Here is a 20,729-nt window from a genome sequence, read left to right as displayed (position 1 = left end):
GTGGTAGAGCACTAGCCTTGAGCTGAAGAGCTGAGGGACAGTGCCCAGGCCCAGAGTTCAGGCCCCACGACCGGACCCAAAAAAAAAAAAAGCAGAATTATAGACGTGAGCCACCTGTGTTAGAATTTCAGATTTCAACTGAATAAATATGTCATACTTCCCAAAGTTTAATCAGAAAAGTAGAACCTTGCTAGGCACTGGTGGCTCACGCCTGCAATCCTAGCTACTCAGGAAGGAGGCTGAGATCTAATGGTTGTAGTTCAAAGCCAGCTCAGGCAGAAAAGTCCCCACAAGATGCTTATCTCTAGTTAACCACTCAAAAACTGGAAGTGGAGCTGTGGCTCAAATTAGTAGAGTGCTAGCCTTGAGTAAAAATTGCTCAGAGACAGTGCCTAGACCCTAAATTCAAACCCTACAACCAACCCAAAAAAAAAAAAAAAAAAATCTTTCACTGAGCTGGGAGACAGTGTCTCACACCTGTAATCCTAGTTACTTAGAAAGTCCAGATAGAAGGATTACCGTTCAAAGCCAGCCTAGGCAGAAAAGTTCACAAGACTACATCTAATTAACAAGCAAAATGCCAGGCTGGTAGCAATGGCTCAAGTGATAGAACACCAGCATGAATGAAAAAAGCAGAGTTAAAGTCCAAAGCCTCAAAAAAAAAAAAAGTATTGAAATCTAGTTGGACTTCCTGGTGAAGTTTACTAAGAATCGTTTAAGTTTACTGAGAAAAATAAAACACTTTAAAAAATTATCTAGCCAGGTGCTGGTGGCTCACGCCTATAATACTAGCTACTCAGGAGACTAAGATCTGAGGATCATGATTCAAAGCCAGCCCAGGCAGGAAAGTCTGTGAGACTCTTATCTCCAGTTAACTACTTTAGAAAACTGGAAGTGGCATTGTGGCTCAATTGGTAGATTGCTCACCTTGAACTGAAAAGCTGAGGGACAGCACCCAGACTCAGAGTTCAAGCCCCATGACCAAAAAAAAAAAAAAATGGCATCCATTATTGGCATGAGCATTGGAGTAGGTTGAAGAAATGTCCAGTGAACATATGACATCTTACAAGATTTTACATTCAAATGTTCTTGGCTTTGGGATCATTGAATCTTTTCTTCTAGTCCTCTGACACCTGACATACATCCCGAGGAACAGACACCATGGCAGCCAATATAAAGACCAGTAAGTCTCATGTCATCTTCAAGAAGGTCTCTAGGGACAAATCGGTAAGTGACACAAAAGTGAGTGACTTGATGGGAATCATTGTAAAATCAACACATTGGGCTTATTAAAGTGTAGATAGGATCAATATCAGAGCACTGTGAGGTCTGGGGAAGTTCTAGGTTTCGTTTCGTATCAATCTCTGCATGGGACAAGAAGGAAGGAGTGAACTGCAGACACACACACCTTCTCTTCAACCTCAGCCAGACTTTGATCCTGCACCTTCAGTCTTCTGATCTCTAGGGAGCTATACTCACAACCTAACTTTATTTCTTTTCCTTTCCATCCTTGAACCCATGACTGTCTTTTTAATACCTGTGGCTTATTTGGCCCTTTGTCAGTCATGTCACCAGCCTGGGGAAAGCCTAGGGACTGGATGGATGTGACACTTCTCTTTCTGTGCACCTGCCCCAACATACAAGATATCAGACCTCAGATGGATCTTCAGGATCACTGGACAAGGGAATGTGTCTACCATTCTCCACTGTGGCCTACATACTGGGCAGGGATGATGCCCGTTGGGAAGCCTTTTGGATGGGCCAGATGTGGCTGTGAACTTGCTGGCATGGGAAAACTAATGGAGACCTGATGGAGGTCCCTTCTCCAGTCTGTGGATGAAGCCTCCTGACTCCATTTGAAGGCTTCTATGGGTCAGTGATCTAGCTCAGCATCATTCAATGCAAGCAGTAGGGAGAGAGATTTTTGTCAGTCTTGGGGCCTGAACTCTGGGCCTGAGCACTCTTCCTCAGCTCTTCAGCTCAAGGCTAGTGCTCTACAACTTGAGCCAGAGCACCACTTCTGGCCTTTTCTGCTTATGTGGTGTTGAAGAATCGAACCCATGCATGCAAAGCATGCATTCTACCACTGAGCCACCTTCCCAGCCCCTGAAAGCAGTATATTAGGTTAACTTTTCTACTAGCACTATTAAAAAAAAAATAAGACTAGAGCCAGGTTCATGCCTGTACTCCTAACTACTCAGGAGGCTGAGATCTGAGGATTGCAGTTTGAAGCCAGTCTGAGCAGAAAAGTCCCCATGAGACTCCTATCTCCAATCAACTAAAAAAAGCTGGAAGCGGTGCTGTGGCTAAAGTGGTAGGGCTCTAGCCTTGAGCACAGAGAGGCCCAGGGATAGCACCCAAGCCCTGAGTTCAAGCCCCAGGACCAGCAAAAAAGTAAGAATAGGGGTTGGAAGCAGTAGAACACTAGCCAGTGAGTGAAAACATCAGATGTTGAGTTCAAAACCGTGTCTCAGACAAGAAGGATAAACAGGTAATACTAAAGCTGTATTTTATGTAACCCAGTATAAAATTAATCTTTCAATAGGTGAGCATTATAAAAGTAATTGATGACATTTCATTTCATTTCTGTGCCACTACTGGGGCTTGAACTCAGGGCCTTGCACTTTTTCTTAGCCTTTTTGTTTTCTTTGCTCAAGGCTGGTATTTTACCACTTGAGCCACACCTCCACTTCCATTCAGGACATACTTCACATCCCATCTTCTAAGCTGTGGAAATAGGTTGTATTTTACATTAATAGCACATGTCAGTTTGCAGTATCCATCTGGCCACTGTCCTGTCCTCCCCAGTGTCCAGCACTATGACACTCGTCAGTGTGGATCTAGCCTCATGCTGATTTCAGAAGCCCGGCTGGGCCCACAGAAATTCTCTAACCATTCTGGTGCCATCCACCAGGTCCGAGCTTCACACATTCTTTTCAGTCTCTCTACCTAGCTGTGAAGTATCACCGTTTTCAAGTACTCCAAGTCTTTGTTCTGGATGCACGTCAACCTGCCATCTGCCAAATTCCTCTCCCACCTGTGTCTGTCCACCCTACTTCAACCCACCCATCTTCTTATAGAAGAGGACAGAAATGGTTGGGGTTTTCTATGATCCACCCTCCCCCCTGTTGATCCCTAACTAGATATTCTTTCAATTAAAAAAAAAATTTGTTTTTTTTCTATACCTGTAGTCACCAGTGATCGATATCAAATATTATGAACAGCACACGCTGTGCACTCCAGGACAGAGAGATGTGCTCTTCCGCTGTTCCTCTGTGGTCTCCACTCTGCCTTCTGGGATTTCTTCCTCCCTAGGCTGGTGGCAAGGGAGTTGCCCCAGCTCCCGGTGTCTCGCTTGAGGGCATGCAGAAGGAAGAGACTGTGGCTTTCTAGGATCTCGCTCTAAACGTTTTTTTATTGGTATAAAGGTGATGTACAGCCGGGTGCCAGTGGCTCACACTTGTAATCCTAGCTACTCAGGAGGCTGAGATCTGAGAATCGCGGTTCAAAGCCAGCCCGGGCAGGAAAGACCATGAGACTCCTATCTCCAATAAGCCACTAGAAAACCGGAAGTGGCGCTGTAGCTCAAGTGGTAGAGCGCTCGCCTTGAGCTGAAGAGCTGAGGGACAGCGCCCAGGCCCAGAGTTCAAGCCCCACAACCGACAAAAAAAAAAAGGTGATGTACAGAGAGGTTGCAGTTATATGTCAGGTAAATCTTCTTTGTTTTGGGACAGTGTCACTCCTTTCCTCACTCTTTCCCTCCTGTCCCCACCCACAAGTTGTATAATTTTCCACAATGTCTTGTGGATACCACTGTTGCATTTGTTCACTATTTGTCCCATACCCTCCCAAAGACAGATAAATGAACAAGCAAAACAAAAACCAAAGAAAACAAAAACAAAAAACCTCTTGCTTCCATTTCCTGGAGTTCTTCTCAATATGTGTTAGATTTTTCTGAAATTGCAAATTCATTAAATCTTTAAAAATCATAATCACAAGAGTTTTCTTTTTCTTTCTTTTTTGCCAGTCCTGGGGCTTGAACTCAGGGCTTGGGTACTGTCCCTGAGCTTCTTTTGCTCAAGGCTAGCATTCTACCACTTGAGTCACAGCACCACTTCTGGCTTTTTCTGTTTATATGGTACTGAGAAATGGAACCCAGGGCTACATGCATGCGAGGCAAGCACTCTACCACTAAGCCACATTCCAAGCCCTCACAGAGTTTTCTACTTAACCATTTGCCCATTTGATATATATTATTTTATATGATCAGAGCCTTTGTGTTTCTTCTTTGTGTTTCTTCTTTGTGTTTCTAGGATGTCTTTTAAGGACTAGAAAACCATTCTTAAAAGCCCCCAAACTGAGCCAGCCATAAACCAGAGCTAGTTCAGAATTGGGTCAGACTAATCAAGACTCAATACCTTGTGCTAGCCACCAGTGCTGGGCTCGCCCTACCTTTCCTAACACATCTCTGGAGGAGAGTGTACTTGGTATGATCACCGTGACTTATTCAGGTAGAAGGGGTGCATGTGGGGTGGGTGCCCAGCAAGCCCTTACAATCTCACATCAAGTCACCTGCCTCTCTATCTGCCTATTTCTTAGAGTACAATGGAAGAGGTGTTTTTCCTCCAGGGGTCACCACTGTTTGATCTGTGGGTTTCATAGCTTGGGAGCCTCAGCCATCAACCCCTGCCAGCTTGAGCTGTTCAGTTCTTTGTGAGGTCTTTGTCAGGGTAAAAACAAGTCAGACCTCCTTCACCTCCTCAGCCACACCCCTGTCCCTCACAGCCAGGGCTGGAGAGGAAACAAACATTCCCAATGTCCATCTGCCTTCTTCTCTTCCCTTCCCCTGCCTCTCTTCACTTCTCTCTCCTCTTAACCACAAAGAGGCTGCCTATTGGACTTCCTCTGGTCAACCTACCTCCACTCTACTGCTAAGATGATCTAAGTCTTGTTCTCCCTTGTAAAAAGGGGTCAGTGCCTATCTCGGAGTCATAGTGAAGGTGAGCTGAAGTGGAGTCCTTTATGCAGCACTGGATGAGCTAAGCTTAGGTCTTTCATTGCCTCCTGTTTATAATGCTTCCATATCTTCCTAGATGCTGTAGGCTCAGACTCTTAAAGACCCATCAGTCTGCATCCCCATCCGGTGGCCATGCACTGTAGAAGAAGCCATAGGCAATTCCAGAGACACCATCTTTGCTCTGGGCCTTGAGTACTGCTGTACTCTCTGCCTCGGTCTCTTTAGAAGGAAGCGCTTCTAGCTGGGCACTGGTGGCTCATGCCTGTAATCCTAGCTACTCAGGAGGCTGAGATCGTACGATCGCGGTTGGAACCAGCCCAGGCAGGAAAGCTTGCGAGACTCTTATCTCCATGTAACTATCATAAAGCTAGAAGTGGAGCTGTGCCTCAAGTGATAGAGCACTAGCCTTGAGCATAAATAAAAGCTCAGAGACAGCACCCAGACCCTGAGTTCAAGCCTTAGGACTGGCACCAAAACAGACAAAAGAAGGGAAGGAAGGAAGGAAGGAAGGAAGAAAGGAAGGAAGGCGCCTACTTTTCCTGGCAAGCACAGACTGAATCCCTTTGATCCAGACACTCTCCTGGACACTGAAGGTTGAAAAGGTCATGGGAGACTGGATTCTCACCTCTAGGCGCTTGCAGTCTGTGGTTGAAGCAGTGGGGAAGCAGCCCAGCCCCTCCAATAGGTGAAGAGATCTTGGCTACCAGGGGCATGGGGCAGGCCGGATGATAGCCAAGTCAAGACCTGGTTGTTCCTTCCCATCCAGCTTTGCCCCCTCCTGCCCCAGGGCATGGGTTCAGGTTCATCCATGCCCAGCTTAGCCAGTGAGATTTCAGTGACTACTCCTGAACTCTTTGCTTAATGCAAAATTCTCTGAAATGAGCAGAAGGAACTTTTCACCCCACAGCTAGGAAAAGAGCTTCCAATGCTAACAGATGGTGGGAGGCCCATTAGATGCAACTTAATCCTAAAGTGTCAATTAACTTAGCAAGTTGTCCTGATTCATATAAGACCCGGGCTTCTTGGGGGGAAAGTAGGGGTGGGGTAGACAGGAGGATTTCTTTGAAGCTGCTGTGAGACTGAGGTCAAAGCACATTAAGTCTGAAATTTCTCATCTTTGCCCATAACTGGGAGAGAAGGAAATGACTAAGGAGCTGCAGAGCAGGTGACATCTGTTTCAAGACAAATGAGAAGGGCTGTGGGGACAGAATGGAAGGGTAGACTGCCTTGCGTGCACACCGTAAAGCCCTGGTTTAACCTCTAGCACACAAAACAAAGCAAGCAAATGAACGCAAACTATGGGAAAGGATGTAAAGATTTGATGGCTGTTGCTTTTTTTTTTTTTTTTTTTTGGTCAGTGCCCGGGCACTGTCCTTGAGCTTCTTTTTGTTCAAGGCTAGCACCTTACCACTTGAGCCACAGTGCCACTTCCTGCTTTTCTCTGTGTATGTGGTACTGAGGAATCAAACCCAGGGCTTCACGCATGAGAAACAAACACTACCACTGAGCCACCTTCCCACCCCTGGCTGTTACTTTTTTTTAACCAATGCCTTTACCATCCAGTTTAGTCATGTAGAATGTACATCCATTCTTTCCACAGGTGACCATCTACCTGGGGAAAAGAGATTACATAGACCATATCAGCCAAGTAGAACCTGTGGGTAAGTTGAATCTGAGATCCAATTCTTAATTTAATTTTTTTGCTGGTCTTGGGGTTTGAACTCAGGACCTGGGCGTTGTCCCTGAGGTTTTTTGATCAAGGCTAGCACTCTACTACTTGAGCCATGGGTCCATTTCTGGCTTTTTTTGGAGATAAGTGTCTCATGGACTTTCCTGCCTAGAGTGGTTTGAACTGTGATTCTCAGATCTCAGTCTCCTGAGTAGCTAGGATTATAGACATAAACCATCAGTGCCTGGCTCCCCAAGGGAGACTTTTATGGTGATAAGATAGCTCATGCGCGCGTGCGCGCGCGCGCGCGCGCGCGCACACACACACACACACACACACACATTTAAAGAGAAAAAGTGTAAGAAAATGTCCCTTGGCAAAGTGCTTTCTGGGAGCCAGGGTGAGGCTCTGCAGAGCGCTTGCCTTGCACATGCCTAGCTCTGGTTTTATCGAAGCACTGCAAAAACCAAACAACACCAAAAAAAAAAAAAATCCTTTCTGGAAAGTTGTCAAAAGCTAGCAAATGACTTGCTAACATGTTGTCAAAAACTAAATCATAGATTTTTTAATCATGGAGAGTTATAAAGATTTATATCTAAGAACATTCATCACAATATTAATTATAATGGAAAAATTCACCCTAAATACCCTCAGAGAAGGGGTTGGCTAACAGCTTCCAGAAAACCAAATGTGGCACTGTGGCTCAAAGTGGTAGAGTGCTAGCCTTGAGCAAAAAAGCTCAAGGACAGTATCCAGGCCATGAGTTCAAGCCCTACAACTGAAAAATAAAAAAGTTGAGTAAGGGGGCTGGGAAGTTGGCTCAGTGGTAGAGCGCTTGCCTTGCATGCCTGAGGCCCTGGGTTCGGTTCTTCAGCACCACATAAGCAAAAAGAAAAAAGCCGGAATGGCACTGTGGCTCAAGTGGTGGAACGCTGGCCTTGAGCTGAAGAGCTGAGACAGCGCCCAGGCCCAGAGTTCAGGCCCCCGACTGGACCCAAAAAAAAAAAAAAAAAAGTTGAGTAAGGAAAGAAGTTAACCAACTAATCAGTATGTATTGAAGGATTTTTGAAGGAACATTCAAGTAGCTGGGTGCTGGTGGCCATGCCTGTAATCTTAGCTACTCAGAAGGCTCAGATATGAGGATCAAGGCTCAGGCAGGAATCTCCAAGATACTATTATCTCCAGTTAACCAGCAAAAAGCCTGAAGTAGAACTGTGGCTCAAGTGGTAGAGTGCTAACCTTGAGCAGAAATGCTCAGAAACAGTACCTAATCACTGAATTAAAAACCCCAAGACCATGGGCTGGGAAGGTGGCTCAGTGGTAGAGCACTTGCCTTGCATGCATGAGGCCCTGGGTTCGATTCCTCAGCACCACATAAGCAAAAAAAAAAAGCCGGAATGGCACTGTGGCTCAAGTGGTGGAGCGCTAGCCTTGAGCTGAAGAGCTGAGGGACAGCGCCCAGGCCCAGAGTTCAGGCCCCATGACCAGACCGCCCAAAAAATAAATAAATAAAACCCCAAGAAGGAAAGGGAGGGAAGGAGGGAGGGAACGAGGGAAGGAGAGAGGAAGGGAAGGAAACCATATTGTAAATGGGCTTGGTGCTATAGTTTGTAATCCAATCCTATCTCAGCGGCTGAGAGAAGAGGATCTAGAATCTGAGGTCACCCTGGGCTATATAACAAGACTATCACAGAACAAAACAGAATGGCCAAACTAGCAGATAAGGCAGAATGCAGTTTTGTGAGATGTTTTGTCCCTTGGTCTCAGCCTCATGGCTCTGTCCTTTTGCTTTAGATGGTGTGGTACTGGTGGACCCCGACCTTGTGAAGGGAAAGAAAGGTGAGTCCTTCACCCTGTGTGCAGCACTGGAATGATCTGGCTGGCTGGTGGGGATGGCATTTGTGGGAGGAAGCCATGCTTGCTGAGAGGCAGGGAGACAGACCCAGAACTTATTGTTGAGCTTCCTTGCAGTGTCGCCCGGCTCCTGACATCTGAGTTGAGATGTGTGTGTGGAGTCATTTGATACTAATGACAGTAGCTTACAGGGAAGTAGAAAAGACTCGTCTTAAGTTATGGGATGATAACGCTGCTGACTCAGTTGCATTCAAAATATGCCTTCTGAGGGGTTGCTACTGGCAACCATGAGGCATTGTTCTAAACCCAAGATGTGCCCACTGGAACATGCCAGGTATGGGCCTGGGAGCATGGCAGGAATTGTCTCTCCCTCTTACCCTCACTTTTCTGGGGTTGCTGCTGCTGGGGCTCCTATTTTGAGCTCTGGACAACCCCTGCCCTCCGCCATAGAAAGGGCCTGGGCTATTGGAGCGCCGAGGGTAGATGTAAAGCCAGGCAGTCCCAAGGCCAGGGGCTAGTGCCTCACACCTGTAATTCTAGCTACTCAGGAGGCTGAGGTCTGAGGATTGTGATTCAGAGTCAGCCCCAGCAGGAAAGGCGATGGGACTATTATCTCCCATTAACTAGCAAAAAGCTGGAAGTAAAGGTATGGCCCGAGTGGTAGAGCATGAGCCTGGAAAGAAAAAGTACTAGCATAACAACAACAACAACAACACACACACACACACACACACACACACACACACACACACACAGCCAGGCTAGCCAGGTGCTTTCCTCTCACACTAGAAGGAACGGGGGCAAGTGGTCACAGGGTGTTCTGAGTCACCAGCCAGGGTGAGTCACCAGCTGCCCTTGGGACTGACATAGATCAAATCCTCTCCCGATAGTCACTGAAGACTTAGAAGTGCTACTTCGGATGTGCTTTGCATTCCCAAACTGTGCACTCCATGTCTTTAAAAAATATCTAGTGAGCATTCTGTATATTCTTTCTTACCCATTCTTTAGGTCCAGTCGGGCACAATTGTTTAAGTCTTTAACCATATGGAGTTTTCCAAAGTGGTGACTTAAAAGAATACTTTATAACTTGCAGAGCAGTGCACAAAGGCTAGCGGAGAAGAGTTTGGGGGTTGGTTTACCACCACCACCATCCTGCCACCTTGGCCCATGGACCCATCTGATTCTCACACCTGTCTATTTTGTTCCAGTTTTTCTCTTCCTTGTCTCAGCAGACACCTGGCCCTTCTAAACCCCAGCAAGTTCGCCCCTAGGCCCTGTGATCCTGGGTGAAGAGGAGAGGGGTGGGATGGAGGAAGCTGCAGGGGTTGGTAGATGGCAGCTCTCTGTCTGCAGAATCCTGGCATCCTGGAACCATTGTGTGATGGCCAGAGAAATGCCTCCCCAACCTGTGGCCTTGCCATTCAGAGTAAGGACTTCACCCCCTGGGCAGACCCTGAGGCTTCTAATTGCGTAGTATGGATGGCATGGTTCTTCCAGGCTTCCCTTCCAGGCTGAGGCTGACCATGTGATGCGGTCGACCAGTTCCTCAGGTAGGGCCGCTGCATCAATGGTTGTGGTCCCGTGAGGCAGCTTCAGTCCACCTGTGTCTTCTTCCCAGTGTTCGTCTCTCTGACCTGCGCCTTCCGCTACGGCCAGGAAGACATCGACGTGATGGGCCTGACCTTCCGCAGGGACCTGTACTTCTCTCGGGTCCAAGTGTATCCTCCTGCGGGGGCTGCCGGCGCCCCCACACCACTGCAGGAGAGCTTGCTCAAGAAGCTGGGGGGCAACGCATACCCCTTTCTGCTCACGGTGAGCTCTCACTGCCTGCTCTCCTGGCCCCATCTTTATCCTGGGCATCTTCCCACAGGAGCGGGGCACAGGGAAGGGGACAGAGGGAGGACCTGCTTCTGTGGGTCTCTAAATTGCATCCTTGAAAGAAATTCTAGATTGCACAGTCTGTGATTGTCTTTTTTTTTAAACCCTTGAAAATAGCTTCCCTGCCTTTGAAGGCACCACTTCAACCTGCCCTTTAGATATTTCCCTTTGTCTGACCACCTAATTAGATGAGCATATGTTCTTTCTTCTCTCATTGGCTATAAAAAGAAACTGGCTCTTTAGTTGGCCCCAGGGAGCTCTAAGCAGGAAGTAGTTCCATATGGGATAGGACATCCTGAAATGAAATAATCATCCCACCCCCCAGTACTAGGAATGGGGCCCAGGGCCTTCTGCTTAACTGTCTTGAACATCTGGCAGAAACTTTTGAGCTGGTGCCAGTGGCTCATGCCTGTAATCCTAGCTATTCAGGAGGCTGAGAGCGGGATCCTAGCTTCAACCCATGATCCTTAGATTTCAGCCTCCTGAGGAGCTAGGATTACAAGTATGAGCCACTGATGCCCAGCCCAAGTTACTAGGATTATAGACTTGAGACACCAACACACCCGTCTCTGACAACTTTCTTTCTCACCATGTAGTATATGGAATTAATTGACTAAATGTATGCCAAACTGTATGAAGCTTATTTATTACTGTGTTATTTACAATACCAAAGAAAGTATGGGTCATATAAGTGGCTGCATTAAGGAGATGTTAAACCCTGGAAGTAGTAGTATAGGGATGTATTTCATGATGTGGGAAAATAGCCATGAAGTTTTCTGAACGTGAGGAATGCAGACTGTAGATGTCCCATTATTTGGTCCCATTTCTGGAGGACATATGCACCTGCACATCTCCTCATGTATCTGTGCGCATACAGGCCACTTTGGGAAGATTATGGATTGACCTTCAGCTAGGTGCCAGGACTGTAGGTGAACAGGCTTTTTTCTTGTTTCTTGCTCATTGTCTTCATTTTCCAATCTTGTGTAATGCTGACATATTACGATGTCATGTATAGAAGAGTCCCTCTGAGAGAACTGTTCATTTGTTTCTTAACAGTTTCCTGACTATTTGCCCTGTTCAGTGATGTTGCAGCCAGCTCCACAAGATACTGGGAAGGTAAGTTCAAAAAAATGTCATGGGCTAGGAAGGTGGCTCAGTGGTAAAGCGCTTGCCTTGCATGCCTGAGGCCCTGGGTTCAATTCCTTAGCACCACATAAGCAAAAAGAAAAAAGCCAGAAGTGGCCCTGTGGCTCAAGTGGTAGAACACTAGCCTTGAGCTGAAGAGCTGAGGAACAGCACCCAGGCCCAGAGTTCAGGCCCCACGACTGGACCAAAAAAAAAAAAAAATGTCATGGAGTTGGATGCTAAAGGCTCATGTCTGTAATCCTAGTTACTTAGGAAGCTGAGATCTGAGGATCACAGTTCAAAGCCAGCCCAGGCAAGAAAGTCTGTGTGAGACTCTTATTAATTAATCTAATTAATCACAGAAAAATCTGGAAGTGGCACTTCAGCTCAAATGGTAGAATGTTATCTCTAAGCAAACTGGACAGAGCCCAGACCCAGAGTTCAAGCACAGGACTAACAAAAAGAAGAAATGTCATAGACTCATTTCTTGTCATCCCTCCAATAAATTTGGTTTTCAGACAGGTCTCATAACTCACAATTTTACCTCAGACTCCAAGAGTCTAGATTATAGGTATGCAACACCATGCCTGGATCCCTCAACAGAATTTGTGTGTGCTAGTTCTGTGGATTGAATTCAGGTCCCTTAGCCTATTCTGCTTGAGGCTGGTGTTCTACCACTTGAGCCATAGCTCCAAAAATTTCCAGCTTTTTGCTGATTAACTGGTGAAAGAATTTCCCTGGATTTTCATGCCAGGTTGACTTCAAACCAGGATCTTCAGACCTCAGCCTCCTGAGTAGATAGCATTACAGAAGTGAGCCACCAGTGCCCAGACCTGAGTAGACGTTTATCAATAACTTTGAAACATGGGAAATGTCAAGCATTCATGAAAGTGGTGATATCAATATGACTTTGGACCCATCCCTCATCTCAGCAGTGTTTAGCCATGAACGTCCTATGAACAGCAGACCTGACCCATCCCAGGTCTCGTGTTAATGGAGAGTAGTAGACAAAAATAAGTAACAGTAGGCCAAATTAGATGACCATAGGCATGTGAGAGGCAAGGGAGGATATTGTTAAAGCGGGGGGGTTGTTGGCTTACACTATAATGTCACTACTCAGGAGGCTGAGATATAAGCATCGCAGTTTGAAGCCAGCCCAGGCAGGAAAGTCTGTGAGACACTTATATCCAGTTAACTACCAGAAAATCAGAAGTGGCTCAAAGTGGTAAAGCACTCTCTTTCCACCTCCACTCCTTCCTTCTGCCTGCAAAAGAGCTGGGCACCAGTGGCTCATGCCTGTAATCCATCAAGGTTCAAAGCCAGGCTGGGCAGGAAAGTCCGTGAGACTCCTATCTCCAATAAACCACCAGAAAACTGGAAATGGCGCTGTGGCTCAAGTGGAAGAGCTGAGGGACAGCACCCAGGCCCAGAGTTCAAGCCCCATGACTGACAGAGAGAGAGAAGAAAAAAAGAGAGACAGACAGACAAACAGACAGAGCGCAAAAGGTGCGAGCACTCACAGACCCTAGGGCCAGAGTCCTAAGATATGACCATAATAACATGGATTATAAGGGACAGTAACAGAAGGCGACAAGGGAGAGGGCAGAGTTTATCATTGTGGGGTCATGACCTATTCGTAGTTTGGGGATTAGAGCTGGGATTTAAGAGCTGGAGGTATAGTTTAGCAGTAGAGCATCTGCCTAGCAAGCATGAGACCCTGAGTGTAAGCCTCAGTAAGCCTCTCAAAAATAATAATAAATAAAAAGAAGAAACAGAAAGTGAGAGAGAGAGAAAGAGAGAGAAAAAAGAAAGGAGGGAGGGAGAAAGGGAGAAAGCAAGCAAGCCAGGCACCAGTGGCTCACTCCTGTAATCCTAGATACTCAGGAGGCTGAGATCTGGGATCATGGTTCAAAGCCAGGTGGGGCAGCAAAGTCCAGAAGTGGTGCTGTGGCTCAAAGTGGTAGAGTGTTAGCCTTAAGTGAAAAAGCTCAGGGGCACTGCCCAGACCCTGAGTTCAAGCCCCATGACAGACCAAAAAATAAAAAGAAAGAAAGAAATAAAAAACACATTTGAAAACCTAGGATGGATGCTGGACATGTGACTTTTTTTTTTTTTGCGTCCAGTCGTGGGGCCTGAACTCTGGGCCTGGGCGCTGTCCCTCAGCTCTTCAGCTCAAGGCGAGCGCTCTACCACTTGAGTCACAGCGCCACTTCCGGCTTTTTTCTTTTTGCTTATGTGGCGCTGAGGAATCTAACCCAGGGCCTCAGGCATGCAAGGCATGCGCTCTACCACTGAGCCGCCTTCCCAGCCCTGGACATGTGACTTAAGTGGTAGAACACTTACCTAGCAAGTATGAGGCCCTGGGTTTAAACCCCAGTACCACCAAAAACCAAGTAAACACCTGGGATGAATGGAATAGAATAGAAACAGAATGTGTATTACACAAAGCACAACTAAATATTACATCATGAGTGTGATTTTGCACATGTGTTTCTATTTTCTAGGCTGTATTCTAAATCTTACTTCTGAGATGAGCCAGGTTGTTAAGGACTTGTGTGGGAGACCCAGAAGTCATGCTGGGATCTGAGGGTTGAAAGTTTCTGGCAGATACATTTGTTTGACCCATGTGTGCTTAAAAGTTTTTTGTTGGGCTGGGAAGGTGGCTCAGTGGTAGAGCACTCGCCTTGCATGCATGAGGCCCTGGGTTCGATTCCTCAGCACCACATAAGCAGAAAGAAAAAAAGCTGGAAGTGGCGCTGTGGCTCAAGTGGTAGAGCGCTAGCCTTGAACTGAAGAGCTGAGGGACAGCGCCCAGGCCCAGAGTTCAGGCCCAGGACCGGACCAAAAAAAAAAAAGTTTTTTGTTTTCAGGGCTGGGAAGGTGGTTCAGTGGTAGAGTGCTTGCTTCACATGCATGAGGCCCTGGGTTTAATCCCTCAGCACCACATAAACAGAAAAGGCTGGAAGTAGTGCTGTGGCTCAAGTGGTAGAGTGCTAGCCTTGAGCTGAAGAGCTGAGGGACAGCGCCCAGGCCCAGAGTTCAAGGCCCACGACTGACCAAAAAAAAAAAAGTTTTTTGTTTTCTTTTTCAGCTGGGATTACAGGTGTGAGCCACTGGCACCTGACTCCACTTTTGGCTTTTTTTTTTTTTTTTGGTACCAGTACTAGGGCTTGAGCTTAGGGTTTGGGCACTATCCCTGAACTCTTTTGCTCAAGACCGGTGCTGGCGGCTGGGAAGGTGACTCAGTGGTAGAGCGCTTGCCTTGCATGCCTGAGGCCCTGGGTTCGATTCCTCAGCACCACATAAGCAAAAAAGAAAAAAGCCAGAAGTGGCACCGTGGCTCAAGTGGTAGAGCGCTAGCCTTGAGCTGAAGAGCTGAGGGACAGCGCCCAGGCCCAGAGTTCAGGCCCCACGACTGGACCCCCCCCCCCAAAAAAAAAAGACCGGTGCTCTACCATTTGAGCCACAGCTCCACTTCTAGCTTTTTGGTAGTTAACTAGAATTGAGAGTCTCATAGACTTTCCTGCCTGGGTTGACTTTGAGCCTCAGTCCTCAGATCTCAACCTTCTTTGGGTAGCTAAGATTACAGGCGTTAAAGTGGTTTCTTGTTTCTTTTTTCTTTTTTTAACTAACATCAACTAGCTGCACGAAGGGGCTACTTTTTGACATGTTCACTTACGTTCACGATGTTCCTTTTTACACTCACCTCTTCATCACTTTCCCTTCTTCCCTCTGCCCCTTTTCCCAAATTGAAAAAAGAAGCTTTCATTCAAAAATGAAGAGGTTTTATCCCAGACGAGTTGTTGGCACTGTGACTATGGCTGCTGGCCACATTCGGCTGCAGTTGAGCCGCAGATGGCTGCTAGGGTCAGGGTGCTCACACCCCCAGAAGGCCCGGCATTAGCAGCTTCCGCCCCAGCCCTGTGAGCACCTGCTATCTGTTCCGCTGCTGTAGAAAACCAGAAGTCTGTAACAGAGGCATGTTCAAAGAGGATCTGAGGACCTGTGCGGGTCTGCAGGCTGAGCTCCCTGCACTCCCGTCCTCATGCCGATGTCAGCGGGTCATGGTCAGCACACTTCGACATCTAGTCTTTCAGAGACAGCCTGAAAGATAGGGCCCCCATCCCCATGGTGGGGGGGGAAGGGCGGTACTAACTCCCGCCCTGTCTGTTCTCATCTTCAACAGAGCTGTGGGGTCGACTTTGAGGTGAAAGCTTTTGCCACAGACGTCACAGATGGAGAAGAGGACAAGATCCCCAAGAAGTAAGGATTGTGGGGAAAGGGCTGGGAATGTGGCTTAGTAGTAGAGTGCTTACCTAGCATGCATGAAGCCCTGGGTTCAATTCCTCAGTACCACATAAACAGAAAAAACTGGAAACAGTGCTGTGGCTCAATGGTAGAGCGCTAGCTTTGTGCACAGAGAGGCTCAGGGACAGAGCCCAGGCTCTGAGTTCAAGCCCCAGGATCAGCCAAAAAAAAAAAAAAGAAGGAAAAAAGGTTCTCATGAACTTTCCTGCCTGGGCTGGTGATGCTCAGATCTCAGCCTTTTGAGTAGGTAGGATTACAGGTGTGAGCCACTGGTGCCTGGCTCTCTTTTCTTTCTTTATCCAGATAGGATCCCTCCCCTGGCTCTTCCTGTCCCCTCAAAGTCCCCATGTCCTGCATGCACATCTCTTATGTGCTTACCATAGCAATCACAAGGTGTCTAGGTCACTTAGCACTCCGAAGCCTGGTCTGACAGCCTGACAGAGTGAATGAAGGAGGCCACTGGGGGGATCCTGACCTCAGGCCTGTACAAACACAAAGAAGGGACTAAGACAGGTGATTCAGGACAAGGCCGGTGCCTTCCCTCCTCTACTGAGGGCATCGGGAGTGCTCCTGAACCCTCAGCTTGTCTGAGGGGAAAGGGGAGGCCAAGCTGTAGCCAACACTCATCTGGACTCCCGGGCCTTTTCCCTCAGGAGCTCTGTGCGCTTGCTCATCCGGAAGGTGCAGCACGCTCCACCTGATATGGGCCCCCAGCCCTGTGCGGAGTCTTCCTGGCAGTTCTTCATGTCGGACAAGCCACTGAACCTCTCTGTCTCCCTCAGCAAAGAGGTAACCACTGCCCCCTCCCCAATTCCTAACACTGCTCTTCCTGCACCAGTTTGTAAATGGCTGGCTTCCTCATCCTCCTGTACAGATTTTGTTCTAGACCTTTCTCTAGAGGAAACGTTGCTATCACCTCATCTTTAGACACCTTGATTCTTGGGAAAAGGCTGACTCTAGAAAGCCCTAAGAGCTAGGTGCTTGTAGTTCACACCTAGCTACTTAGAGGGCTGATATCTCAAAATGGCAGTTCAAAGTTAGCCAGGCAGGAAAGTTTGTGAGACTCTTATCTCCAGGGAAGCACCAGAAAAAAAAGAAAAACCAGAAGGGTATGGCTCAAGTGGTGCTCACCAGCCACAGCCTTGAGCACAAGAGCCAAAAGCCAAACAGGAGCCCAAGGCCCTGGGTTCAGCCATCTTTGGGGTACAGACAGGAAACTGGGAAGAGGAAGAGAGACGCATGCATAACGATTAAACGGTCTTGATTTAAATAAAGGAGGGAAAAAATGGGAGGAGCCAAGCCCTGAGCTGAAAGGTGCCCCCTGCCCCACTCACCTCCTGCCTTTTCAGCTGTATTTCCATGGAGAGGCCATCCCTGTGACCGTGACCGTGACCAATAACACAGAGAAGACGGTGAAGAAAATCAAAGTCTCAGGTAGGAACCCCCTTTTTTTTAAATTGTTAGTATAAAAGTGATACATTCAGGAATTAAAGTTACATGTCGGGTAAAGAGTACACTTCTTTTTGGATAATGTCACCCCTTCCTTCACTCTCTCCTAGTTTTCCCTCTCACCCCCCCCCCCCCCACAAGTTGTATTGTTCATTTTCAATAGTGTCCAGTGAGTAGCACTGCTGGCTTTGTTCACCCCTTGTCCCTTCATTTCTGTGCTTTCCCTGTAGGAACTTCTTTTGAAAACTGGAAAGCAGGGTGTTCTAGAATTCCTCAGCCTGATCATATTTTCTGAGGGCTACTGTAGTCTGATAAGGTCTTCCTTCCTTCTTTCCTTTCTTTTTGTCTGTCATGGGGCCTGAACTCTGGGTCTGGGCGCTGTCCCTCAGCTCTTCAGTTCAAGACTAGCGCTCTACCACTTGAGCCACAGCACCACTTCTGGCTTTTTCTGTTTATGTGATGCTGAGGAATTGAACCCAGGGCCTCATGAATGCAAGGCAAGCGCTCTACCACTGAGCCACCTTCCCAGTCCTGTTAAGGTCTTTCTGTGTCCTCTCTTCCTCTCTGTCGTGACTAACAGTAGGACCTTCAAGTCTTCTTTGGGGCTGACAAGACCCCGATCCTCTCACGGTTCTGTGTAGTTCCTTTCCAACTAGAGCCAGATCTCATGAGAAGGGACCAGTGAGGATTTTTGTTGACAAATGCAGCACAAATAGCAGGAAAGGCCCTGAATGGAAAGCTAAGTCTCAGAATTGACAGGGGCAGCTCCCTGCTGCCTCCTCACTCCTCCCGGGGCTGGAAGGAAAGCGCCCAGAGGCAAATGCTTTGTAAGTGGGGAAGTGTGACGTGTCACCTCCATGGCCTCTTGGGATGGCTGACCCTAGTCATGTACTTCCATGACCATGTGTTATTCCTACATCATCGCTCAGGACATCAAGGTGCAAAATGGGTTGACCTGGAAGAGTAACCTCTAAACTCATTTTTTTTTTTAAATTTTTAGTGTGAGCCTAGGGCTTGAGCTCAAGGCCTGGGTAATGGTCCTGAACCTTTGTACTCAAGGCTAATGTTCTACTTCTTGAGCTACAGCTTTTTGGCAGTTAATTGAAATAGAGTCTTATAGACTTTCTTGCCCAGGCTGGCTTTGCACCAAGAGTCAGATTTCAGCCTCTTGTGTGGTCCATCGCCCTGCTCCCAAGATTTGACTTACATTTTTATGGTATGTTAGTTTAGTTCATATGCCTTTTGGTCTTATTAGGTCCTGTAGTTATGTAACGTGTTACATGTAGCATCTAATACACTGGTTCTCATACTAGTGGGTGTCTGTCCATTCAGGCAACTCTCACAAAATACCACAAACTTATAAACTACAAATACTTGTTTTTGGCAGTTCTGGAGACTGGAAGGTCCAAGGATAAGGTGCTGCCAGGCTTCCAGTCTGGTGAAGGCTTTTTCCAAGTAGCTGAGTGCCATCTTACTGTGTCCACTCGTGATGGAAGGGGCCTCTTTACGAAGGCACTAATCCTAGTTTTGAGTGCCTCACCCTATAACCTAGTCACCTCCCCGACTTCTTTATACTGTCACTGTGGCCTTCAGACTGCAGCATGCAAAGTAAGAGGACAGGAACAAACCTTCAACCTCAGCAACAGCGTGGAGAAAGAATTATTTGGTACTTTGATTATGTGCCACCAGGAGACTGAGGTAGGAGGATGATAAGTTTGAGGCCAGACATGGATAAGTAGCAAAACCCTATCTGAAAATATATGCGCATGCATGTGTGTGTGCACACACACAATAGAATTGTTTTTCAAAGTTATATGAATTGTAACAACAAAGCTACTAACCTTGGAAAAAGATGATGAATTTTCTGAGACAAAATGTTAATACCTTTCTATCAGCTGAGCTCTGTGCTGAATGCATACATTGTTTCTTTTTTTCTTTCTTTTTGTTTCTTTTTTGTACCAGTCCTGGGGCTTGAACTCAGGGCCTGGGCACCGTCCTTGAACTTCTTTTGTTCTCTACCATTTGAGCCACAGCGCACTTTCAGCTTTTTCTGTTTATGTGGTACTAACGAATCAAACCGAGGGCTTCATGCATGCTAGGCAAGCACTCTACCACTAAACTACATTCCTAGTCCCACATTGTTTCTTTTTTATCCCTCAAACTTAGTCTTAAAGAGAATACAAGTCATCTTTTTATTTTTAATTAATTTATAACTCAAGGCTTTGTGCTTGCCAGACAAGGCTCTATCACTTGAGTTACACCTCAGCCCTTTTTTGCTTTAGTTATTTTGTTTTAAATGGTTTAGTTATTTGGGGTAGGGTATCATGATTTTCCTACAGTCAACCATGGACTTCAATCCTCCTACCTAAAGCATCTTTTTTATAATTGTTTATAATTGGGTGTTGATAACTGTTTTCCTGAGCTGGCCTTGAACTTCAGTCCTTCTGATCTCTGCCTTTTGAGTAGCTGAGCTTACAGGTGTGAGCTACCACATCTGGTCCAAAACTCATTCTTTTTTTTGGTTGGACATGGGGCTTGAACTCTGACCTTGGGTGCTGTCCCTGAGTTCTTCAGCTCAAGGCAAGCACTCTACCACTTGAGCCACAGAGCTACCTCTGGTTTTCTGGCGGTTAATTGGAGATAAGAATCTCACAGACTTTCCTTCCTCAGGCTGGCTTTGAACCATGATCCTTAGATCTCAGCCTCCTGAGTAGCGAGGATTACACGCATGAGCCACTGGCGTCCAGCCAAACTTATTCTTTTAATTTTCACAACTTCCCTGTGAGTTAGATGTAATTATCACTGATTTCACTTGTAGGAAGATTGAGGGTTACAGGAGTTTAAGAATTCACCTCACAGTTCACGGCTAAGCAGAGAAAATTTGAGCCCATTATCAGGCCAAAGGGCCTACCCTCCTTTCTACTAGGTTACATCCTTAGTTCAGTCCTATGCTTCTAGCTGGTTCCTAGAAAGCTTGGAGAATGTGAATGCTGATGATCGTTAGGTAAGATAAAGGATGTTGAAGGCTGGCGCCAGTGGCTCACGCCTGTAATCCTAGCTACCGAGGAGGATGAGATCTGAGGATCACTGTTCAAAGCCTGGGCAGAAAAGTCTGTGAGACTCTTATCTCCAATAAACCACTAGAAAACCAGAAGTGGTGCTGTGGCTCAAGTGGTAGAGCGCTCACCTTGAGCTGAAGAGCTCAGGGATAGCACCCAAGCCCAGAGTTCAAGCCCCATGAGCCACAAAAAAAAGTGGGAGGGATGTTGGAAAGGGGCTGGGTTTGGAGAGCAGGATCAAGGACACTCACAGGAGGGAGCAGAGGAGGGGATCCCAGAGCTAGGCCTGACAGTGTGGCTGAGTCCAAAGTTGGCACAGAACAAGTTATCCGTGAAGAGAAGTGACCTGAGCACAGCACTTGGAAATGGC

General features: G+C 46.9%; 1 protein-coding gene across 1 annotated transcript in view; it reads left to right on the top strand.

Moving 5' to 3' along the window:
- Sag (S-antigen visual arrestin) overlaps positions 1 to 20,729 on the top strand; it is a 42,292-nt gene that overhangs the window by 8,350 nt on the left and 13,213 nt on the right. The window contains exons 2-9 of the mRNA XM_042679064.1: positions 1,123 to 1,227; positions 6,618 to 6,678; positions 8,481 to 8,525; positions 10,159 to 10,352; positions 11,475 to 11,534; positions 15,730 to 15,806; positions 16,505 to 16,640; positions 17,201 to 17,285. Coding sequence (XP_042534998.1) covers positions 1,162 to 1,227; positions 6,618 to 6,678; positions 8,481 to 8,525; positions 10,159 to 10,352; positions 11,475 to 11,534; positions 15,730 to 15,806; positions 16,505 to 16,640; positions 17,201 to 17,285 — 724 coding nt within the window. The 5' untranslated portion in view covers positions 1,123 to 1,161. The remainder of the gene's footprint in view (positions 1 to 1,122; positions 1,228 to 6,617; positions 6,679 to 8,480; positions 8,526 to 10,158; positions 10,353 to 11,474; positions 11,535 to 15,729; positions 15,807 to 16,504; positions 16,641 to 17,200; positions 17,286 to 20,729) is intronic.

The sequence above is a fragment of the Dipodomys spectabilis genome, unplaced genomic scaffold (genome assembly GCF_019054845.1).
Source record: "Dipodomys spectabilis isolate Male_0828 unplaced genomic scaffold, ASM1905484v1 ptg000051l, whole genome shotgun sequence".
NCBI lineage: Eukaryota > Metazoa > Chordata > Mammalia > Rodentia > Heteromyidae > Dipodomys > Dipodomys spectabilis.
The sequence above is the reverse complement of the archived record's forward strand: the minus strand, read 5'-3'. Positions and strand labels throughout refer to the sequence as shown.